The sequence below is a fragment of the Zootoca vivipara genome, chromosome 2 (assembly GCF_963506605.1).
Source record: "Zootoca vivipara chromosome 2, rZooViv1.1, whole genome shotgun sequence".
NCBI classification, from domain to species: domain Eukaryota; kingdom Metazoa; phylum Chordata; class Lepidosauria; order Squamata; family Lacertidae; genus Zootoca; species Zootoca vivipara.
The window spans coordinates 9,609,625-9,629,731 of record NC_083277.1 but is presented as its reverse complement, the minus strand read 5'-3'; the positions used below and the strand labels follow the sequence as shown (position 1 = coordinate 9,629,731).

Sequence of the window (20,107 nt, the reverse complement as noted above, 5' to 3'; positions counted from 1 at the left end):
CCACCCATCTTGCCCTGGGCTGAGCCTTCCCTGTGGCCAGCAGAGGGCTGTCTAAAATCCTCGCCAGGCGGGAGAGCTGGTCGCTTGCTTGCTCCTCTCTCCGTCTCTGATTTCGGCTGAGATGAACGCGGCTTTCCCAGAACTTTGTTTTGAAGCGGCATCCGGCATCCGCGCCCACCCGCCCGCCAACCCCCCTTCCCGGCACCCGGGCAATTGAGGACCAAGGCACTGCGGCGGCGGCGGCGGCTGCATCTTCTCCCCATCAGCAACGGGGCTTCGGTGGAGGAAGGACCCGGGTGCTGAATTTCCCCGCTGCGGCAGAAAGGCGTTGAAAAAGTCTGGAAAGGGTAAGTGTGGAGGGGGGGGAGCAAGGATCTGAAGATCTGATTTGTTACGCTGAACCGGCAGACCACGGTGCTCTCACCGCAGCCTATTGTTTAGTTAAGCTTGCGATGCAGTCTTTTGCATTTTTACCCAGAAGTAAATCCTACTGAGTTCAATAGGACGTATTTTCTGGTATGTGCCCGATCATTCTTGCAGCTTCTCATAAATAATAATAATAATAATAATACAGTAATGTATTTTCCCCTGGCAGATGTAAGGTGACTTACAGCTAAAATAAGTGTGCATGCACACGAAAGCTCATACCTATGACAAACTTAGTTGGTCTCTAAGGTGCTACTGGAAGGAATTATTATTATTATTATTATTACTATTATTTTGTTTTGAGCTAAAATAGAAAGAGCTAAAAAGATTTGGGGTGGAAAGGAAACAAGCATTTGAAAGCAATTAACCACCAACAGAATATATTTCTATCTCTGTATCTGATCTATTAAAAAAACATTGCAATAAAAACATCGCAGCACCAGCACTTTCCTTAAAATAAGTCAGTTTCCCCAAAAGCCTGATGGAACAAGAGGCTTAATCCGAAAAGAAAAGTCGCTGCTGCAGGTTACGAAACACCACACAAGTAATAAAAACATTTAGTAATCTTGCTGTTAAGATTCGGTTTCTCCTTCAAGGAAAAAGGAAGTTCTGTGAACGTTTTTCACTGAATTTCGATTTTAAACCAAATGGCACAAGCCTTCTGTCTTTCCTGGAGAGAAACAGACTAATAATACTCCCACCCCACCCCTGTTGAGGATGCTGTTCAAATATTAAACTATTCCTGTACTATCCATTGTAAAAGTTGCTTCATGTCACTCAGCCTTTAGGATTCACAGCAGAAACCTATGCATGCTTAGAGGTCAGTCTCACTATGTTCATTTGGGCTTACTCACAGGTGAGTGTTCATAGGATTGCAGATGGAGCTGCCTTCCCAAGCCCCCAGGGTCTCCATAAAATTAATCTCAAGACTGGGCATCAGATACATCTTATCTTTGTGTGTACATATGCACCACACAATTATCAAATTGTGAGCTAGCACTTTCTCTTATTTATTTACTGGGTTTAAATTTCGTTTATTTGAAGCATGTGAACAAATTAAGCTTCTCAATAAGCAGCTTGCAAATAGAAATTAAGACAGCTCTTGTCATCAGGCTTACAAATCCAACAGACACAACACAAAAGGAAAAACGGGGCTGGGAGGGAAGAGGAAAAACACAAGCTCAGGCACCAGGTCTTAGTTATGGAGTTGTTGCAATGGCCATCTGGAATGGAGGGATTGGTGGGGAGGAGCCAAAACTTGTTAAGTCTTTCAGTGGAGAAACAGAACGGATTGAAATTAAGGTTCTTCCCCCCCCTTTCTTTCTGGCTGTAAGGCTTGTGGCTAGGGCTGGTGAGAGTTGTTGTTCGACAACACATGGAAGGCACTACATTGGGTAGTCCTACCGTAGGTGCCAACTCCCTGGGGTCCTGTGTGCCCAAGCACCCACAAAATTCTCCATGAAGGGGCTGGGCAGCCACAAATTTCATGGTACCCACAGCCCCGGGCATCTACAGTTGCTGGGCCAAGCTGGTACTCATGAGCCCTAATATGGAATCATTTAGGTTTTAGATGTTGTTTTGCTGTTTTTAAAGATATGTGTTATTTATTGTTTTAAGTTGCTTTGAGTTACTTTGGTAAAAAAACAACCAAACCCCCCCCCCAAAAAAACTACTGTTTAATCAATAACAATATACAGTAAAGGGGTACAGGCTTTACTTCAGTAGCACACCACACAATTTTCATGCAAAATTTCCCAGGGCCAATCCCAGGGATCTGCCAGTAGGGTAGCAATTTCCCCCTTCCTGAAAGCTTGGAGAGCTGCTGCCGGTGAGTGCAGGGAGACCACACCGATAATTGCTTCATTATTTGGCACTCGCCAAGCTTTATTTTTTAATTCCTTCTCTGTCTTCTTTCTTCCAGACAGGCGGAGGCATCTGGCCCATACTTCTCCTCAGAGATCCTATTGACTTTTGCAGCAAGATGGAAAGTGATGCAACTTGGGTAAGAGAGCCTTAAAATTAGCAGGCAACAAATTTATTTATTTATCTACCTCTTTATTATATCTCACCTTTCCCCCAAGCAGCTCAAGGCTGCATACACAGTTCTTCCCCTGTCGCCCGCTATTTAATCCCCATGACGGCTCTGTGAGGTATGTTTTGGCTGAGAGGCAGTGGCTGGCTCAAGGTCACCCTGTGAGCTGTGCGGGGATTTGAATTCTAGTCTCCCAGGTCCTAGTCCAACATTCTAACCCAGCGTTTCTCAGTCTTGGGTCCCACAATGCAGTTGGACTACAACTCCTATCAGACCTAGCCAGCATGGCTATATAAATGTATGGAATATAATAAATATACAGTGGTACCTTGAGTTACGAATGACTCGAGTTACGAAATTTTCGACATCCGAAGGGGGAAAATGGCTGCGCGCTAACGAATTCTCCGACATCCGAAGAGAAACCGTAGGCGGCTTTAGATAGGGTTTCCCCGACTTACAAAGTTTTAGATGCAATTTCTTCAACTTCCGAATGTTCCGTCTCCCCCCCTCCATGCATTTCTTCGACTTACGAAATTTCCGACTTATGAAGGTGCCGTTGGAACGGATTACCTTCGTAAGTCGAGGCACTACTGTATAAAAGATGGTATATACAGTGGTATCTTGGGTTAAGAACTTAATTCGTTCTGGAGATCCGTTCTTAACCTGAAACTGTTCTTAACCAGAGGTACCACTTTAGCTAATGGGGCCTCCTGCTGCTGCCGCGCCGCCAGAGCACAAATTTTGTTCTCATCCTGAAGCAAAGTTCTTAACCTGAGGTAATATTTCTGGGTATAATATTTCCATGGGACTCTCTTGAATTATGGTGCTGGAGGAGACTCTTGAGAGTCCCATGGACTGCAAGAAGATCAAACCTATCCATTCTGAAGGAAATCAGCCCTGAGTGCTCACTGGAAGGACAGATCCTGAAGCTGAGGCTCCAATACTTTGGCCACCCCATGAGAAGAGAAGACTCCCTGGAAAAGACCCTGATGTTGGGAAAGATGGAGGGCACAAGGAGAAGGGGACGACAGAGGATGAGATGGTTGGACAGTGTTCTCGAAGCCATCAACATGAGTCTGACCAAACTGCGGGAGGCAGTGGAAGACAGGAGTGCCTGGCGTGCTCTGGTCCATGGGGTCACGAAGAGTCGGTCACGACTAAACGACTAAACAACAACAATATTTCTGGGTTAGCAGAATCCGTAACCTGAAGCGCCTGTAACTTTAAGCGCCTGTAACCCGAGGTACCACTGTACCGTAAATATAACAAATAAATTAAAAAAGAATCCTGGGAAGTGCAGTTTATCCCTAACAGAGCTACAATTCCCAGCAGCCTTAACAAGGATCCTTTGTGGGGAATCATGCACTTTAAATGTATGGTTGTATTTGCGGCCTGAGAATTCCGGTTTTATTCTGCCTGTCAACAAATGACCAGGGAGGCAGGAAAGCCTCAGCCAGCTGCTCCTGCTGATGCAACCCTTGCATGTCTCAGAGGCGAAGGTTAAAACACTTGTTTTTGTCCGTTCAAAGAAGAAAGGACCGAGGAAAGCGCAGCTGGCGCATGGTTTTTGTGCCTCTCAAGGAAGGGAGGAATTTCCTTTCGCTCTACCTCTTTCAGATAGAAAGGATCAGTCTCACTGCTGAGAGGAAGCCAGGCTGAGCAAGGAAGTGAGTTGCAGGAGGAGTTACCTGTTAGTATCAGTATTATTATTAATTAAATTTGTATGCCGCCCTTTATCCAAAGATCATATAGAAGGCCACATAAAAATAAAAAAGGAGAACACAAAATCCTAATAAAACAAAACAAAACCAATTACCCCCCCTCCCAGAAACACATTTAAGAGGCCATAGAAGAATGGTTCCCAATTAGCTAAGTACTGTGGGCCTCCTGTTTTTCATGGACTCACTACTTTCGAAAATTTAGATATCTCAGTGGTAGTTTTTGTTATGGGGAACACTGGCCTGCGAGAGCTCCAATTGGAGAACAGCCTTTACCAAAGGTGTCATGGGCTTTGAAGACACTCGAACTCAGGATGAAAGGGAGAAGCGTGCTAAGAGGAAGGCATGCCTGGCAAACCCTCACTGTGATCAACTCCCGTTTGAAAACCAATATCCCCACTGTGGAAAGACGTGTGGCCTCCACAGTTATTTACAGACTCACTGTTAAGACCGTGTTCATGGAAGACAATCATACTCTGCTACGAGTGATCACCAAAGAAGATGGGATTTCCCCCCTTTTGCAGTTTTTTGCTATAAGCAACCTGGCAGCTATTGTTGCATAAAGGAATATTTTCCTTTGGTTGCCAGGAATATCTTTTGTAATTATACCTAGAAAGAACGCCTCAGGTTTTTTTTACTAAAAGTTATTATTTTGAACATCTTTTTAATTTCTTCATATATTTCATTCCAAAATTGTTTAATAATTCAGCATTCCCATACTGACCCTTTAAAGAAGAAGAGGCTAAATATTCTCTCATTTGCTAAGGCGATTCCTCTAGAATTCACTGCAAATATCCAAAGGTACCATATTTTTTGCTCCATAAGACGCACTTCCCCCTCCTAAAAATGAAGGGGAAATGTCTGTGTGTCTTATGGAGCAAAGGCACGGACAGCAGCGGGATCCCTCATGCGGAAGGATGCCTCTGCCACCGGAGCCATGGCTCCCAGCGGTGGGGAAGGGAAGAAGCAGCCCAAAATCGGGCTGTTCCCGCTGTTGCTGGTGGCGGCCATGAAGGGGGCGGGAACAGCCCGATTTTGGGCTGCTCCCGCCCCCTTCATGGCCACCACCAGCAACAGCGCCTCCCCCAACCGCGGCTAACAAGCCTGCCCCTGCAAGAGGCGGTGGCGGAGCCGCTCGTCCCTCTGCCGCCTCTACCGCTCGCAAGAGCCGGCATAGGAGCCCCGGTTGGGAGAGGCACAGATATCTCTTGAAGACTTTCCTATTTAGGCTGCCCTTTGCAAAATAAATTTTCTTTGTAATCCAATCAGTTATGTTGATGCTTTAATAATGATGACCTTAGTGGATATATTTGTTGATTTTGTTTTTATATTTTGCATTCTGCCTTGTTATTACATTTCTTATGAAAGTGTGGCTTGCAAATTGGTAAATAAATAAACAATAAATAAATAAATAAATAAATATAAAAATGAAGTTACAGGTAGGTAGCTGTGTTGGTCTGAGTCGAAACAAAATTTAAAAATTCCTTCAGTAGCACCTTAAAGACCAACTAAGTTTTTATTTTGGTATGAGCTTTTGTGTGCATGCACACAAAAGCTCATACCAAAATAAAAACTTAGTTGGTCTTTAAGGTGCTACTGAATGAATTTTTTAATATATAAATAAACAAAGATAAATAAACTTATTTTTTTTAAAAAAACCCTTCTATTGGGATATACTGTACTGTATGTGGGAACATTCCTTAATTAAAATGATCATAGCCTCCCCCCCCCCTGCCCCTGGAACTTTAGGTGCTGCAGGACAGCGTGACTGACAAGAGAGAAGAAATCAAAGCACAATGTCGAAGAAAAAGTGAGGATTTGCTGGTAAGCATATGAAGATGGAAATTTTAAAAATGATGCCCAGAAATTTGCTAATTCCTTTGCCTGAATCCAGTTTTGAGGGAGAGGGCATTTTAGTGAGCTGAAAATTGGGCAAAGGGGAGGCAGATTATTACTTTCATGGTGACTTCTTAAGTGGGGAAACCTCATTCCTGTGGGTGGGGAATAATGCTGTCTCCCAGGTCTCTCTATCAGGCCTGTGGCTACATCCCTGGCTGGAAACGATGCCTTATGAGGAACGGCTTAGGGAGCTGGGTATGTTTAGCCTGGAGAAGAGAAGGTTAAGGGGTGATATGATAGCCATGTTCAAATATATAAAAGGATGTCATATAGAGGAGGGAGAAAGGTTGTTTTCTGCTGCTCCAGAGAAGCGGACACGGAGCAATGGATTCAAACTACAAGAAAGAAGATTCCACCTAAACCTTAGGAAGAACTTCCTGACAGTAAGAGCTGTTCGGCAGTGGAATTTGCTACCAAGGAGTGTGGTGGAGTCTCCTTCTTTGGAGGTCTTTAAGCAGAGGCTTGACAGGCATATGTCAAGAATGCTTTGATGGTGTTTCCTGCTCGGCAGGGGGTTGGACTGGATGGCCCTTGTGGTCTCTTCCAACTCTACGATTCTATGATCCCTTTAGGGCTCTGTTTTGCCCCTTCCTCTACTGATTTTGTGTGGCTGGAATGTGCCCTTGAGCCATAATGGAGGAGGGAGAGGCCTGGAAGGCGTAACACTGGTATGCGGAGCCCCTCCTCACAATCACTGAAGTGGTCAAACCAGTCTCTTTGTGTTAAACCAGTCTCTTTGTTAAGTTAATGGCCTTAGGGAAGCCTTGAACAGCATTTTTTTGTTAAAGGGGATTAAAGAGTTGGCCCAGTACAGGTGTGTTGCCATAGAAATGGCTAGCCAAGGATGCTTTTCAGGAGCAGTGAGCAGGCCTTCCCTCCCACACCACACCTTGCTAGAGCAGGGGTTCCCAACAAAATTTTCTTGAGGACCCCTCATCGAGCCGCTGTTGTGACAAGGACCCCCATTAATTGACTTACTTTCTTGAACATCAAATGTATTATCTTCCTCTTCATCTGTAGGCCTTTGTCGTTTTAACGAACCACTTTTAAACCAACGGTCCATTTTTAACTATGCGAACTGTAGCTTCCGCAAAAAACAACGCTTTGTTTACAAACACTACTGTTTTGCAAAGAGGCAGCGCACGCCAGGGAGGAGGGAGGGGAATGGAGAAGACAGGGTATCTGCGCAGTAGCGCACAAATGAAGCCGACGCGCGCAAAGCATCTTGGGGAGGTGAGCGTTTAGAATGCGCGCGCTGCCTCTTTGCAAAACAGTAGTGTTTGTAAAGCGCCACCTAACGGCATACAGCAGAACTACTGCCTCTATCTAATTCTAATTTTGATCTAGACTCTGCTCATGCAGGAAGCGGCCAAAACAAAAAATCTGTTATCATACAAAATATATTTAATATATTTTTAATTCTAATAGCATCTTGCGGACCCCTCTGGCATAGCTTGCGGACCCCTGGGGGTCCGCGGACCACCTGTTGGGAACCACTGTGCTAGAGGGTAAGAGAGCAATAGGGGATGATCCAGGAAACCTAATGCAGTGGGGGAGGACGACATCTTTTGTGGTGGTAATGTCACGAACCCTTCCATCATATGCTCCACCTGTGGGTGTAAATAAAACCATATAACACAAAGGCTGCCTCCACACCATACATTTAAAGCACACGGCTGCTCCCAAAGAATCCTGGGAACTGTAGTTTGTCCCACATGGAGCTGCCTTTCCCAGCACCCTTAACAACCTACAGTTTCTAGGGTTGCTCGTTTCGGGAAGGTGTGTACGTAGCCTAAGACACCACAGTTTCTAATGGCCTTCGTTCCAAGGAAACCGATCCGAGGTATGTGGTGGTACCCCTGAAACCTCTCACATCTGAAGAGCAGCCCTGTTTAGGGAAGCTTTTAATGTTTAATAGATTATTGTATTTTAATACTTCTGTTGGAAGCCGCCCAGAGTGGCTGGGGAAACCCACCCAGATGGGCGGAGTATAAATAATAAATTATCATTATTATTATTATTATTATCATCATCATCATCATCATCATCATCATCATATCACCACTCAGAGATTGGCTACACACAGCAAAAATGAGCCAACTGACTGTGCCGCTCACTCTGGCACCGTCCACTGCGGGTGTTTGAAGCTAAGTACAGTGGTGCCTCGCAAGACGAATTTAATTCGTTCCACGAGTCAATTCGTTTTGCGGAAAATTCGCCTTGCAAATCGCGATTTCCCATAGGAATGCATTGAGAGTTCTTTTTTTGCCCATAGGAACGCATTAATTAAATTTCAATGCATTCCTATGGGAAACCGTGATTCGCAAGATGAATTTTTCGCAAAATGAATTCGTCTTGCGAGTCACCATCAGATCGCAAGCGAAAAATTCGTCTTGCAGGGCATTCGTCTTGCAAGGTACCACTGTACATGTGACATTGGCATAGCTGTCAACTTTCGGATTTGAAAATAAGGGATCAGCAGCCTCACCTGTTCCGGGGACAGTCTACGGTACATCTAACAATCCAGGATAGCAGCGGGAAACGGCGCTGGAATAAGGGAATTTCCAGCAACAAAAGGGGAAGGTTGACAGCTATGGACATTGGCCACCATCTGTAGGTATAGCTACTGTAAGAAATACTCTTGTATGATGAGCTTTCCATCAAACCAGCTTCCGTCCAGCTGCGGTTAAGCTGAGGTGTGCACAGTTCAGGCAGCCATTGAGCATGTGCAGATGGCAACTTCAGTGAACTGGAGTTTAGGGAAGCCTGAAATCAGGCAAGAGGCATCATCTGAAGACATCCCCAACCCCTCTATGGTGTGCACAGCAACATTTCCCCTCACAGAGCTACAATTCTTAGAGTTTCCTGTGAAGAGGGATTGTTTGTTAAACCACTCTGAGAATTGTAGCCCAGTGAGAACAACTCTCAGGCAGGAACACAAAATGGCATGGCATTTCTTCTCCCCACCCCACAAATTATTGGGAAATGAGAGGAACCTATAGCAGCTAAGGTTGTGCTTGCTCACTGTTCAAAAGCAGGAAGAGATTGTCCAAGTCTTGGCAACCATTGGAGCAGGGTCACATTTAAGGGAGTGTGTTCAATGTAGTGGAGGCCAAGTCAGTGAAGCACAAACCGAGCAGTATTGTGAGTTTTTTGAGAGGATATTTAGGTGCTTTATGTGGTATTAGTGAGTACACCGATAGCCCCAAATTGGTCAACCCCAATAGGGAGAGTGTGACGCTACCATGACCTTTCCCCTATGAATTGCAGAGGGAGACAGAAGCTGAGAGGAAGAATATAATCCGGGAGTGGGAGGAGCTGCGAAGGTTTGTCGAAGACCAAGAAAAACTCGTGTTGAGGAGGCTGCAAAAGCTGGACAATGACATTGTTCGGAGGAGAGATGAGAGTGTTTTGGAAGGTTCTGAGCAAGTAGCATTTCATGAAAACAGAGAAAGCAACCAGAATCCACTTGTGAAGGTGGGGAATCCCTGTCTTATTTATCATCATTACATTTGTATCCTGCCTTTCCTCCAAGGAGTTCAAGTCAAGGTGGCACACATCGTTCTCCCCTCATTTTAGCCTCACAAGAACCCTCCCATGTGGTTTAGGCTGAGAGATAGCAACTGGATTTAGGTCACCCAACAAGCTTCATGGCCAATTGGGGATTGAGCCTTTGTCTCCCAGGTACCCTAACCACTATGCCACACTGTGCCAAGGACAAATCAAAAGTTTTAAACAGTGCAATTCTTTGTGTGTCTCCCCATTGAATTCAATGGGGCTTACACCCAAGTAAGTGAGCATAGGGTTGCAGCCATGTTGGATTAATTGGCTCAGTGGTGACATCCCTCCGCCCCTCCTTTCTCCCTCTCCCTCTCTATAGAAAAAATAACAGAGGATGAACTATTTGTTGCTGTGTATTTAATTAAAACTGGAAGCCACGTATCTATTTTTTAAAAATAAATATTTTGTTTTATTGAAGTTTTTAGAAGATAGATGCAAACCAAAATAAGAGAATAAAAAAACAAACCTATGTTCATTTTTATGGGGAAATTTACAGGAAGGGGTTAACAAAAATGATACAGATGCCTGATTCATGTCTTCTCTCTCCCCTTTATCTTTTTTCCTGCAGAGCATCAGAACGGCTGAAGGCAGGTATGTTTTGCCCAATATTATCTTTCAATGTGTTAAACTACTTTGGAACTGCCGTGGACAATGCTGTAGATAGAGGTGGAACTAGAACGCGGGGGTTGAGGTGTCCGTTTTCCTAAATTCCTTTATCATTATCGAAACATAGCTGTCAAGTTTCCCCTTTTCTCGCGAGGAAGCCTTTTCAGCATAAGGGAATTTCCCTTAAAAAAAGGGAGAACTTGACAGCTTTGTATCAGAAGGTTCCATCCTTTGGGGATTTTGAGGAGGAGGGTAGTTTACTGCAAAATATTTCTACAGCCAGTCCAGGAAGCATTGCTGCCTTTTCAAAGCAATTAGTTTGCCCCAAGTGCTGGATCACATTTTGTATGGGGTCTCTGATTGGTTGGGGTCTCTGGTTGGGATCACTCAAGAAGAACGAAGCAGGAAATGAATGACATCAAAACAGCCACAGGGAGACAAAACATTATAGCGGAAAGCGGTATAGGAAAAGTAAGGTTAAAGGGGTTTAGGGGTGCTCAGCTCCAGGAAGTTGCTAATTACAAGATGAAAATAAATCAGGAGAACTTTTGCAACAACACTAAGTGGGATCGTTTATTCACTTACTGTCTCTTCATCAGGAAGAATGGGGCATTTCCTGAATTTGAAAGCGGTTTTCTGGAACTGGAACAGAGGATAAGACATTTTTCAGAAAAGAGGATGGTATTGCAAGAGGTGCTACTGGCATTTAAAGGTGAGGTCAGCCTGCTGGAGTCTGAGTTAAAAGAGTTGATATCCACACAGGATATTAATTCAAGAAAAGGATTATGAAATCTCATACCCTCCAACATTTCTTCAATGAAAATGGGGATGTCCCATTCCATAATGATAATTTCACTGTTTATACCTCACACATCTTACTGTATTGCCCCAGCACCCTGGGCAGCTTCCAGCATATATAAAAACATAATAATACATTAAACATTAAAATCTTCTTTATACAGGATTGCCTTTAGACAGCTTGGGGTTTGGATAACTCCACACCTTCCAACATTTTCCCAATGAAAATAGGGACATCCTAAGGAAAAGTGAGACATTCAGAAACCAGAATGGCTTCTCTAAATCAGGGATGTCCCTGGAAAATAGGGTCACTTGGAGAGTCTGAATTCTTCAGGTGGAATTCTGTCTTGAAATTCAAAATTTTGGCTCAAAGTAATTCTGCCTCTACTTTTGGATTTTTGCTGATTTTGCTCATGAGATCATACTTTTTGACATTTGCAGTTGTAGCCCTCAAATATTTTTGCGCAGGTGCATTTTGTTTACGCTTGCATTTTGTAGTCTTATGGCTGCATAAACAGGGAACTGAATGTTTACAGATTTTTAAATGGGCCTTGTAGAAAGGCTGTCACAGGATTCAGGATTACAGAAGGTCAGCATGAGCGGAATATAACATCTTGAGAATAGTATTCGTATTGCACCGTCTGTAGAGAAGAATGACATTAATGTACAACAGGTTGGATTAAGCAACATGGATTTGAGAGAAGGAGATCCCATTGAGTAGATGCCCTCCAGACCTGCACATACAAAAATTAGGCAGACTCTTATGTACATATATGTCTCCCTGCTCTCCCACTTTAAGGTTTTGGCAATAAGAAGCAATTCTCTAAGTGCCAATCTGTGGGACCCCAAGGTTTGCAGAAGTGTAAAGATGCCATTAGAAAAAGAGCCCTAAGGGGAACACGGAATCTTCCAAAACAGCCCAATGAAAATAGAGCACGCTTAGTGGGCACTGAATGCTGGCTGGCTGTTGGGGAAGGGGGGGGGGATGGAATGGAGTATCCTGAAAAAGGCGTAGCTGAAACTCGAAACAAGAGCAATCCACCCTGCAAAATTTTGTTGCACGTTCCATTGGTAAGGACCAAACATGGGGAATGGATTATTATCTTTTCCATTCTTTCTTTCCTCAGAGATTTTGCAGCTGGAGCTGGGGAACGATGCAGACCCATCTTTCTTACCTGGTAAGGCAGTGTGAATACTTCCAAATGGCCTAAGGCTTGTCGATTTAGACAGTACTAGGCTTGAAGGACCATCTAGTCTCGAGATGGCACGAGGCAGCTTTTTAAATACCTGGGTGGATGTTAAGCCTCATATTAGAAATTTAGTAGCCTCAGAGCCAATCTATACATAGTCACATATGCCAACAGTCTGCTACCGTGTTTTCCTGAAAATAAGACACTGTCTTATAATTATTTCTCCTCAAGAAGACACACTATGGCTTATTTTCAGGGGATGTCTTATTTTTTTATTACGTGGCCAGCCTCGCCTCTTCCTTGGCGCCCTCCAGAACTGCTCCTATCACTATGTCTTATTTACGGGGTATGGCTTATATTGCGCAAATGCTTAGAAATCCTGCTATGGCTTATTTTTTGGGTATGTCTTATTTTCGGGGAAACAGGGTATCAGTGTATATAGCACCTTCCAGACTTCCATAATCACACCGGATTCAGCTCTGTCAACTGGAGGCTCAGGTAGCGTTAGCGGCTAGAAATCCCTTTTTAGCTACTGGGGCTGGTTCGATAGTTGCCGCCATTCCTGGAGCGGGACAGCCTTGCCACTGTAGTTCCAGCATTGGACTGGATTACTGCAATGAGCTCTATGTGGGGCTTTCCTCACCCTTTAGCCAGAAGCTGCAGTTAGTGCAGGATGCTGCAGTACGATTGCTGACAGGATTGCCTTGTCACTTGCGCTCAGAGATCTGCCCTGCTTGCTGATTTGCTACTGAGCCAAGTTCAAGATGTTACTGTTAGCATATAAAGCCCTTAGCAGCTTGAGGCCAGTCTACCTACGAGATCGCATTACCCCAACATGCACCAACTCAACTGCTTTATTAGGTGGAATTGGCACTAATAGAGGTGCCACATACCAGTAATATGCATTCTGCATTTGTAATAGCTTGATTGTTTAGTGTGGCAGCAACTGCTATTTGGAACTTCCTGCCTATTGAGATCAACCAGGTACCTTAACTGCACTCTTTTCGGTACCTGTTAAAAACATTTCTGTTTAGATAAGTCTTCCCATATGCTTAGAACAGGCATCCCCAAACTTCGGCCCTCCAGATGTTTTGGACTACAATTCCCATCTTCCCCGGCCACTGGTCCTGTTAGCTAGGGATCATGGGAGTTGTAGGCCAGAACATCTGGAGGGCCGAAGTTTGGGGGTGCCTGGCTTAGAAGGTTGAGGTAATTTTAATCTGTTTTACTACTTTAACTTTTGCGTGTTTTAAAGTATGGCTGTGGATTTTCCCTCAATTTTATCTTTTTTTAAATTGCTTTGAAGTTGTTGGGTGTATTTCTTTTTATTAAACAATCAAGCGGTGTATAATTTGTATGAAATAAATAAGATGAATAAATGTAGGCTGGTCTCTGCCCTCAAGGAGCCTACAATAGAAAATCAGCGGTGGACAAAAGTACAGTGGGAGAAGGAGAAATAAGGGTAGGATTGAATGAGTGCGAGCAATTGCTACTGAATGTACATTTTATTTTTAATCAAGCAGGATTCTGATCGCTTTAAATTGAGCAATCAAAAATAAAATCAGCCACCTTAGAACAATTATGCATAATGAAATTTTATTTTAAAATGACATCAAATTGCATCTGCCAAGGGTCAATGAATAAGGGGTTAAGCCAATGGCTTTGCACTGGCTTTTGATTAACTATTGTTCATTGAGGGGATTGATTACCGTATATTCTTAAAATTTGCTATGAAGAGCATGTGGAACATCTTTCCGGAGACTGTGCAAGTTGCAAACAAAGGTATTGGTGGTGGGAAATCACAAGCTAGAATGCTCCGTAATGTCAAAAAAGCTCCCTGCACACAGAAAGTTAGTATCTCAGGGAAAAGGCTGGGAAAATGGCCACACGGGACTGCACCTCCTTGGGGAAATCCATTCCATAGGATTTCTTTTGATACTTGTTTCAACTATTTCATGAACTGGATTTCCTGCTGGTTGGGTTCTTCCTGCCCAATGGCAGTAGTGGGGAACCTCAGGCCCCAGAGACCAAACATGACTGTCCAGGCTTTGCTGTCCAGCCCTTGGAACCCTTTCCTAGCCATACCCCTGACCGGCCTGGCTTTGCACCCTCCTTGGGAGTTCTTGCCTGGCTGGAATGTGCCCTTCAGTGTTTCCTGTTTGCTCAGATGGAAGAAAGAGAGAGTTGTGCGTGTGGAAACCACATTGGTGCACAAAGGTAAAAATTTGCATTTGTTGCTCCACCCACTTTTGCCTCTGGCCCTTGGAAGATTGCTCAGAAAAGGTTCCTAACCTCTCTGTCCCATCATTATGTTTTAATTGCACTGTTTCATGTTGCTGTTTTAATGTGCTTCATTTTCCTCTGTCTGTGCAAGCTGCCTTGAGAGACCATTGAAACGGGTGTATTGCTGAGTAGAGAAACGACTGAACAGACAATTATGTGCAACAGACATCTGAAAAATCACTCTCTCTTTCCCCAGGGTGCCAAGGAAGGTCATCATTCTACTCCAGGTTTCTACATCTTCACAGAAGATGTGGAGGAAAAATAGAGCTGGTTCAGGTAAAGGGATTTGCAAATATGTCTGGTCTTGTATCCTGTTCTCAACCAGCTGAGTATGGGAAGCCGCCAAGCAGGACTCGAGCACAATAGCTCTCCTGCAGTTTCCAGCAGCTGGTGTGCAGAAATCTACTGCCTTTGACCATGGAAGCAGACGATCGCCATCATGCCTAGTAGCCATGGATTGTCTTATCCTCCATGAATGTCAGCAGGGGAGGGAATAATAATAGTAATAATAGCATTTATTTATTTATTTATGCATACCCTGCCCGTCTGGCTAGGTTTCCCAAGCCACTCTGAGTGGCTCCCAACAGAACATTATTAATAATAATTATTAAAAAGCAATAAAAACTTCCCTAAACAGGGCTGCCTTCAGATGTCCTCTAAAAGCCAGGTACTGTAGTTGTTTATTTCCTTGACATCCACAGGGCGGGCGCCACTACCGAGAAGGCCCTCTGCCTGATTCCCTGTGACCTCACTTCTCACTCAGCTAGAATAACTAAAGGAATGACTCCTTGCAAATGAAGTACAAGCATTGCACAGCTCTTATAAAAGTGTAAGTGATCAAATAGGCACATAGAGGACAAGGTGATCCATTTAGTTAACTAGTTCCGAGCCATTAAGGTTTTATAAACCAATATTATCACCTTGAACTTGGACCAGTAATGAAATGGCAGCTTGTGCAACCATGATATGATTGTGATGCATAGGGTTCCGCTTGACCACAAGCTGAAAGGCCTCTGCATCTGTTCAGAGGTGCTGTCTTCCTTGGTGCTTCACATGTCATTGGAAGGAAGAGCATCATGTGTCAACAAGCAAGGCAGAAATGGCCCTGTGTTCCTCCATCCCTGTTGACTGTCTTCTGTGTTTCAGGAGCCTGTGTCGTTCGAGGAGATAGCTGTGCATTTCACTGAGGGTGAATGGGCTCTCCTGGACCCCCATCAGAGAGCCTTATACAGGGATGTCATGCAGGAGAACTATGAGAATGTGACCTCTTTGGGTAAGAATTTCTTTATCTTGTATTTTGAGTGTGGAGTGTGTGCAACTTCGTACCCACTTGTTCCCATCCTGGTGTTATGGGAATCAAGAAAGTTTGCATGGTTTTGTTTATTTACAAGTGCCTTCAGACCATACCTTGAGACCATGCTTACCTTTTCCAAATGTCCCCCCCCCCCAGTCTCTATTCACACAGCTGCTTCTTTGTCTATTGGCAGATTTGATGCTGTTTTTCTTTTTTTAAAAACAAGGGCTTCATGGGAAGGCAATCACAGCCAATCAGAAATCAGACAGGGTAGCAGAAGAACAAATTCATTCTGGCTACACAGTGGCATTATGAAGCCCAATCAGAGCGAGGACAGGAAGCCCCGCCTTTTCTGGAGCAGATTTTGGGGACTTGTGGGGAAAAGAGAAGATTGTGTGAGCAACTTGTGTGGCGTTGGACACAACCATTTGTCTTCTAAATTTACTCCAATTCATTTACGTTAAGAAAAAAAAATCACCTTGGGAGTCTCAGCACTGTTTTGGTTCAAAAAAGTATCTTATAGCTTCTCGGTGCCTGTGCATATAAATAACAAATGTCTGTATATCAGCCAACAACCATCTAATTTCGAAAATTATTTTAGTTATTGACCCTCTAGAAAATCCTGACATGAATACAGGAATCCATCCAATGTGGCCGTGTGAAAGTGTCATAAAGCGAAACGATGCAGGAATAACAACTAAAGGCATGCTGTGAAATTTTATTAGGATGGTTCAGAAGAAAACACCTCAAGCTGAATTAACAACACAGTTTTTCTTCTTTCTGATTTCACTTTTGCGCCTAGTTCTTTCCCTCACCAATTCGGATCGGAACTCCTGGGTGGAGGAAGGGAACGAGTTGATCTCCCTGGGTCTACACCCTCCGGGCTCTGAGAAAGGGAACAAACATGAAGTCACCAGAACAGGTGAGAGAAAAGGAAGTACAGTGGTACCTCTACTTACGAATGTTTCTACTTACGAACGGAGCTCCGTCCACCATCTTGGATGCGGTTTAGATAGGATTTTTTCTACTTACGAATTTTTAGATAGGGTTGCTTCTACTTACGAATTTTTTCTCCCAATGCATTCCTATGGGATTCGACTTACAAATTTTTTCGACTAACGAATGTGCGTTCAGAACGCATTAAATTCGTAGGTAGAGGTACCACTGCACAAGACAGACCAGCACTGTCAATGGCTACTGGCAATGGTGGCTAGGAACTGCCTCCAGCGTTTGTGACAGTATAATTCTGAATGCCAGTTGCTAGGAATTGCAACTAAGGAGAGTGCTTTTGCGGGCTTTCCATAGGCTAGCGGCAGAGAGAAACTATGGCAGAGTTGATGCCAGGAGAGAGCATTCTATAGACTAGGGGCTACTATAGAGAATACCTGTTCTTTGGTCCTCACCCTCCAGACCCCTTTCTGAGTTGCACTCAGCTTGACTACCTCAGAGTCCAGGCAGGTTCATATGTGGAATTGCTGCAGTCCTTCAGGTATTCACTGACCTGTCTTTCCTCTCTTTATTGCAGTGCAAGATGGGCAGGAGAAAAAGGAGGAGGAGAATCCAGCAGCAGAAAATACAAAGGGAGATGAAAATCCTAAGAAAGGCAATGTAAGAAAGGCAAGGAAAGACGTAGTGCCAGGAAATACTAAGGTGGTTGAAAAGTCTAAGGAATACATTCTTAGGAGGAAAAATCAAGTCCCCAGAAATTCTAAGGAAATTGGGCAGTCTAAGAGAGATGTTCTGAGGAAAAACAGAGTTCCTGGAAATTCTAAGGAAATTAGACATTCTAGGGGAAATATTCTGAGGAAAAATCAAGTCCCCAGAAATTCTAAGGAAACTGGATGTTCTAGAGGAGTTCTGAGGAAAAATCAAGTCCCCGGAAGTTCTAAGGAAGCTGGACGTTCTAGAGGAGAAGTTCTGAGGAGAAATCAAGTTCCCAGAAATTCTAAGGAAACTGACCATTCTAGGAGATTTATTCAAAGGAAGAATCTAGTGCTGAGAAATTCTAAGGAAATTGAGTGTTCTAGGGGAGATGTTCTAAGAGAGAATATATTTCCTGGAAATCCTAAGGAAATTGGGCATTCTAGGGGAGATCAAACTGCGGGAGGCAGTGGAAGACAGGAGCGCCTGGCGTGCTCTGGTCCATGGGGTCACGAAGAGTCGGACATGACTAAACAACTAAACAGCAACAGGGGAGACATTCCAAAGAAAAATCTAGTGCTGAGAAATGCTAAGGAAATTGGGAATTCTAGGAGAGATGTTCCGAGGAAAAATCGAATCCCTGGAAATTCTAAGGAAACTGGATGTTCTAGAGAAGTTCTGAGGAGAAATCGAGTTCCCAGAAATTCTAAGGAAATTGGGCATTCTAGGAGAGATATTCAAAGGAAGACTCTAGTGCTGAGAAATTCTAAGGAAATTGGGAATTCTAGGGGGGGTGTTCTGAGGGAGGATCTGGTGCCAGAAAATTCTAAGGAAATTGAGTGTTCTAGGGGAGATGTTCTAAGAGAGAATCTATTTCCTGGAAATCCTAAGGAAATTGGGCATTCTAGGGGAGGCATTCCAAAGAAAAATCTAGTGCTGAGAAATGCTAAGGAAATTGGGAATTCTAGGAGAGATGTTCTGAGGAAAAACCGAGTTCCTGGAAATTCTAAGGAAATGGGACATTCTAGGAGAGACATTCTGAGGAAAAATCGAGTTCCTAGAAATTCTAAGGAAATGGGACATTCTAAGGGAGATGTTCTGAGGGAGAATCTGGTGCCAGAAAATTCTAAAGAAGACACCTCTTTCAGAATGTGCAAAGAAAAAATGCTCCAGGGTTATGCTAGGAAAGATGCATCTTGGCATCAGCGCAGATCAGAAAGGCAGCAGAAAGCTGCACAAAAGACCAGCCAGGAGAAACCAATTCCTTCTCAGGATGACGGTGGGGACATTGGTCAAACCACTGCCCAGAAGGAGATCTGCAAGGACCAGAGGCAAAAAGCATGCCCTAAATGTGGGAAAGTGTTTAGTCAGAGTATACTGCTTCTTAAGCATAAGAGAACCCACACGGGAATGAAGCCGTATCAGTGTTTGGACTGTGGAAAAATCTTCAGCCAGCGTTCCCACCTTAATATACATAGGAGAACTCACCGCAGAGAGAAACCATATGAATGCTTGGACTGTGGGAAAGCTTTCCATCGGAGCTCCCATCTTGCTTCACACCGAGGAATCCACACAGGAATCAAACCTTACAAATGTTCAAGTTGTGAGAAGAGGTTTCGTCGGGGGCCTGACCTCAGGAGGCACCAGAAAACCCACACAGGAGAGAAATTACATAAATGTTTGCATTGTGGGAAAAGCTTTGGTCTGAGCTCTAGCCTTATTAAACATGAAAGAATCCACACAGGAGAAAGGCCATATAAATGTTCAGACTGCCCGAAAGGTTTCAGCCAGATGTCTCATCTTATTGTACACAAGAGGATCCACACGAAGGACAAACCATACAAATGCTCTATCTGTGGCCATGGCTTTAGCCAGAAAGCACATCTCATTTCACATCAGAGAATCCACACGGGAGAGAAACCTTTTAAGTGCTCGGACTGTGGCAAAAGCTTTAAACTGAACTCAGCATGTATGAGCCACGAGAGACGACACAGAAACAACTTGGATGCTCAGACTGCTGGGAAAGTTTCTGTCGAGGCTACTGCTTCACTTGACGCCACAGGATCGACAAGGAAGTCAAACCGTAGAAACGTTCAGAGATTGGCCAAAGCTTAATTGTGCTTAAGGAAATGTATTGTGAAAGGGGGATTATATGGGTCCAGAGCAGATGTGCCATGGGAGAGTTGTGATGAAATATCCTAGTTTATTCTTTATATTGAAAGAAACAGTGAGTGGTTCCGCTTTTGATTCCCTGCATCAAAGGGCAGATTCACACCATAGATTTAAAGCATGTCCAACACACATTTAAAGCAGAAGACTTCCCCACCAAGCATTCTGGGATTTCCCCCCTCACAGAGCTACAAGCATCCTTAACAAACTACAGTTCCCATGATTCTCTGGAGGAAGCAATGTGCTTTAAATGTGTGGTGTGGATTTCCTCCAAATTTAAATGCTCCCCCCCCCCCGGCTGCACTGCCTCCCCACCATATTCCACTTACTGGTGCAGCTAGGCCTGTAGGATACTGGAACTTAGCCCCTATGGCCACCCTAGAATGGCAGATGACGTGAGGTTGCCACACCATCCTTTGTTAACTATCTTATGTGGCAGGACTCGGGTGGTGCTGTGATCTAAACCACTGAGCCTCTTGGGCTTGCTGAT

General features: G+C 44.1%; 1 protein-coding gene across 1 annotated transcript; it reads left to right on the top strand.

Moving 5' to 3' along the window:
• The first annotated feature begins 221 nt into the window (after positions 1-221).
• LOC118080240 (zinc finger protein 420-like) lies at positions 222-19,899 on the top strand. The gene is made up of 11 exons (XM_060270151.1): positions 222-347; positions 2,348-2,428; positions 5,926-6,000; positions 9,346-9,552; positions 10,205-10,227; positions 10,842-10,954; positions 12,168-12,218; positions 14,710-14,789; positions 15,660-15,786; positions 16,610-16,729; positions 17,333-19,899. Exons 2-11 carry the CDS (start codon positions 2,408-2,410, stop codon positions 19,561-19,563), a joined length of 3,048 nt encoding a protein of 1,015 aa, XP_060126134.1. The 5' UTR covers positions 222-347; positions 2,348-2,407; the 3' UTR covers positions 19,564-19,899.
• The last annotated feature ends 208 nt before the right edge of the window (positions 19,900-20,107 follow it).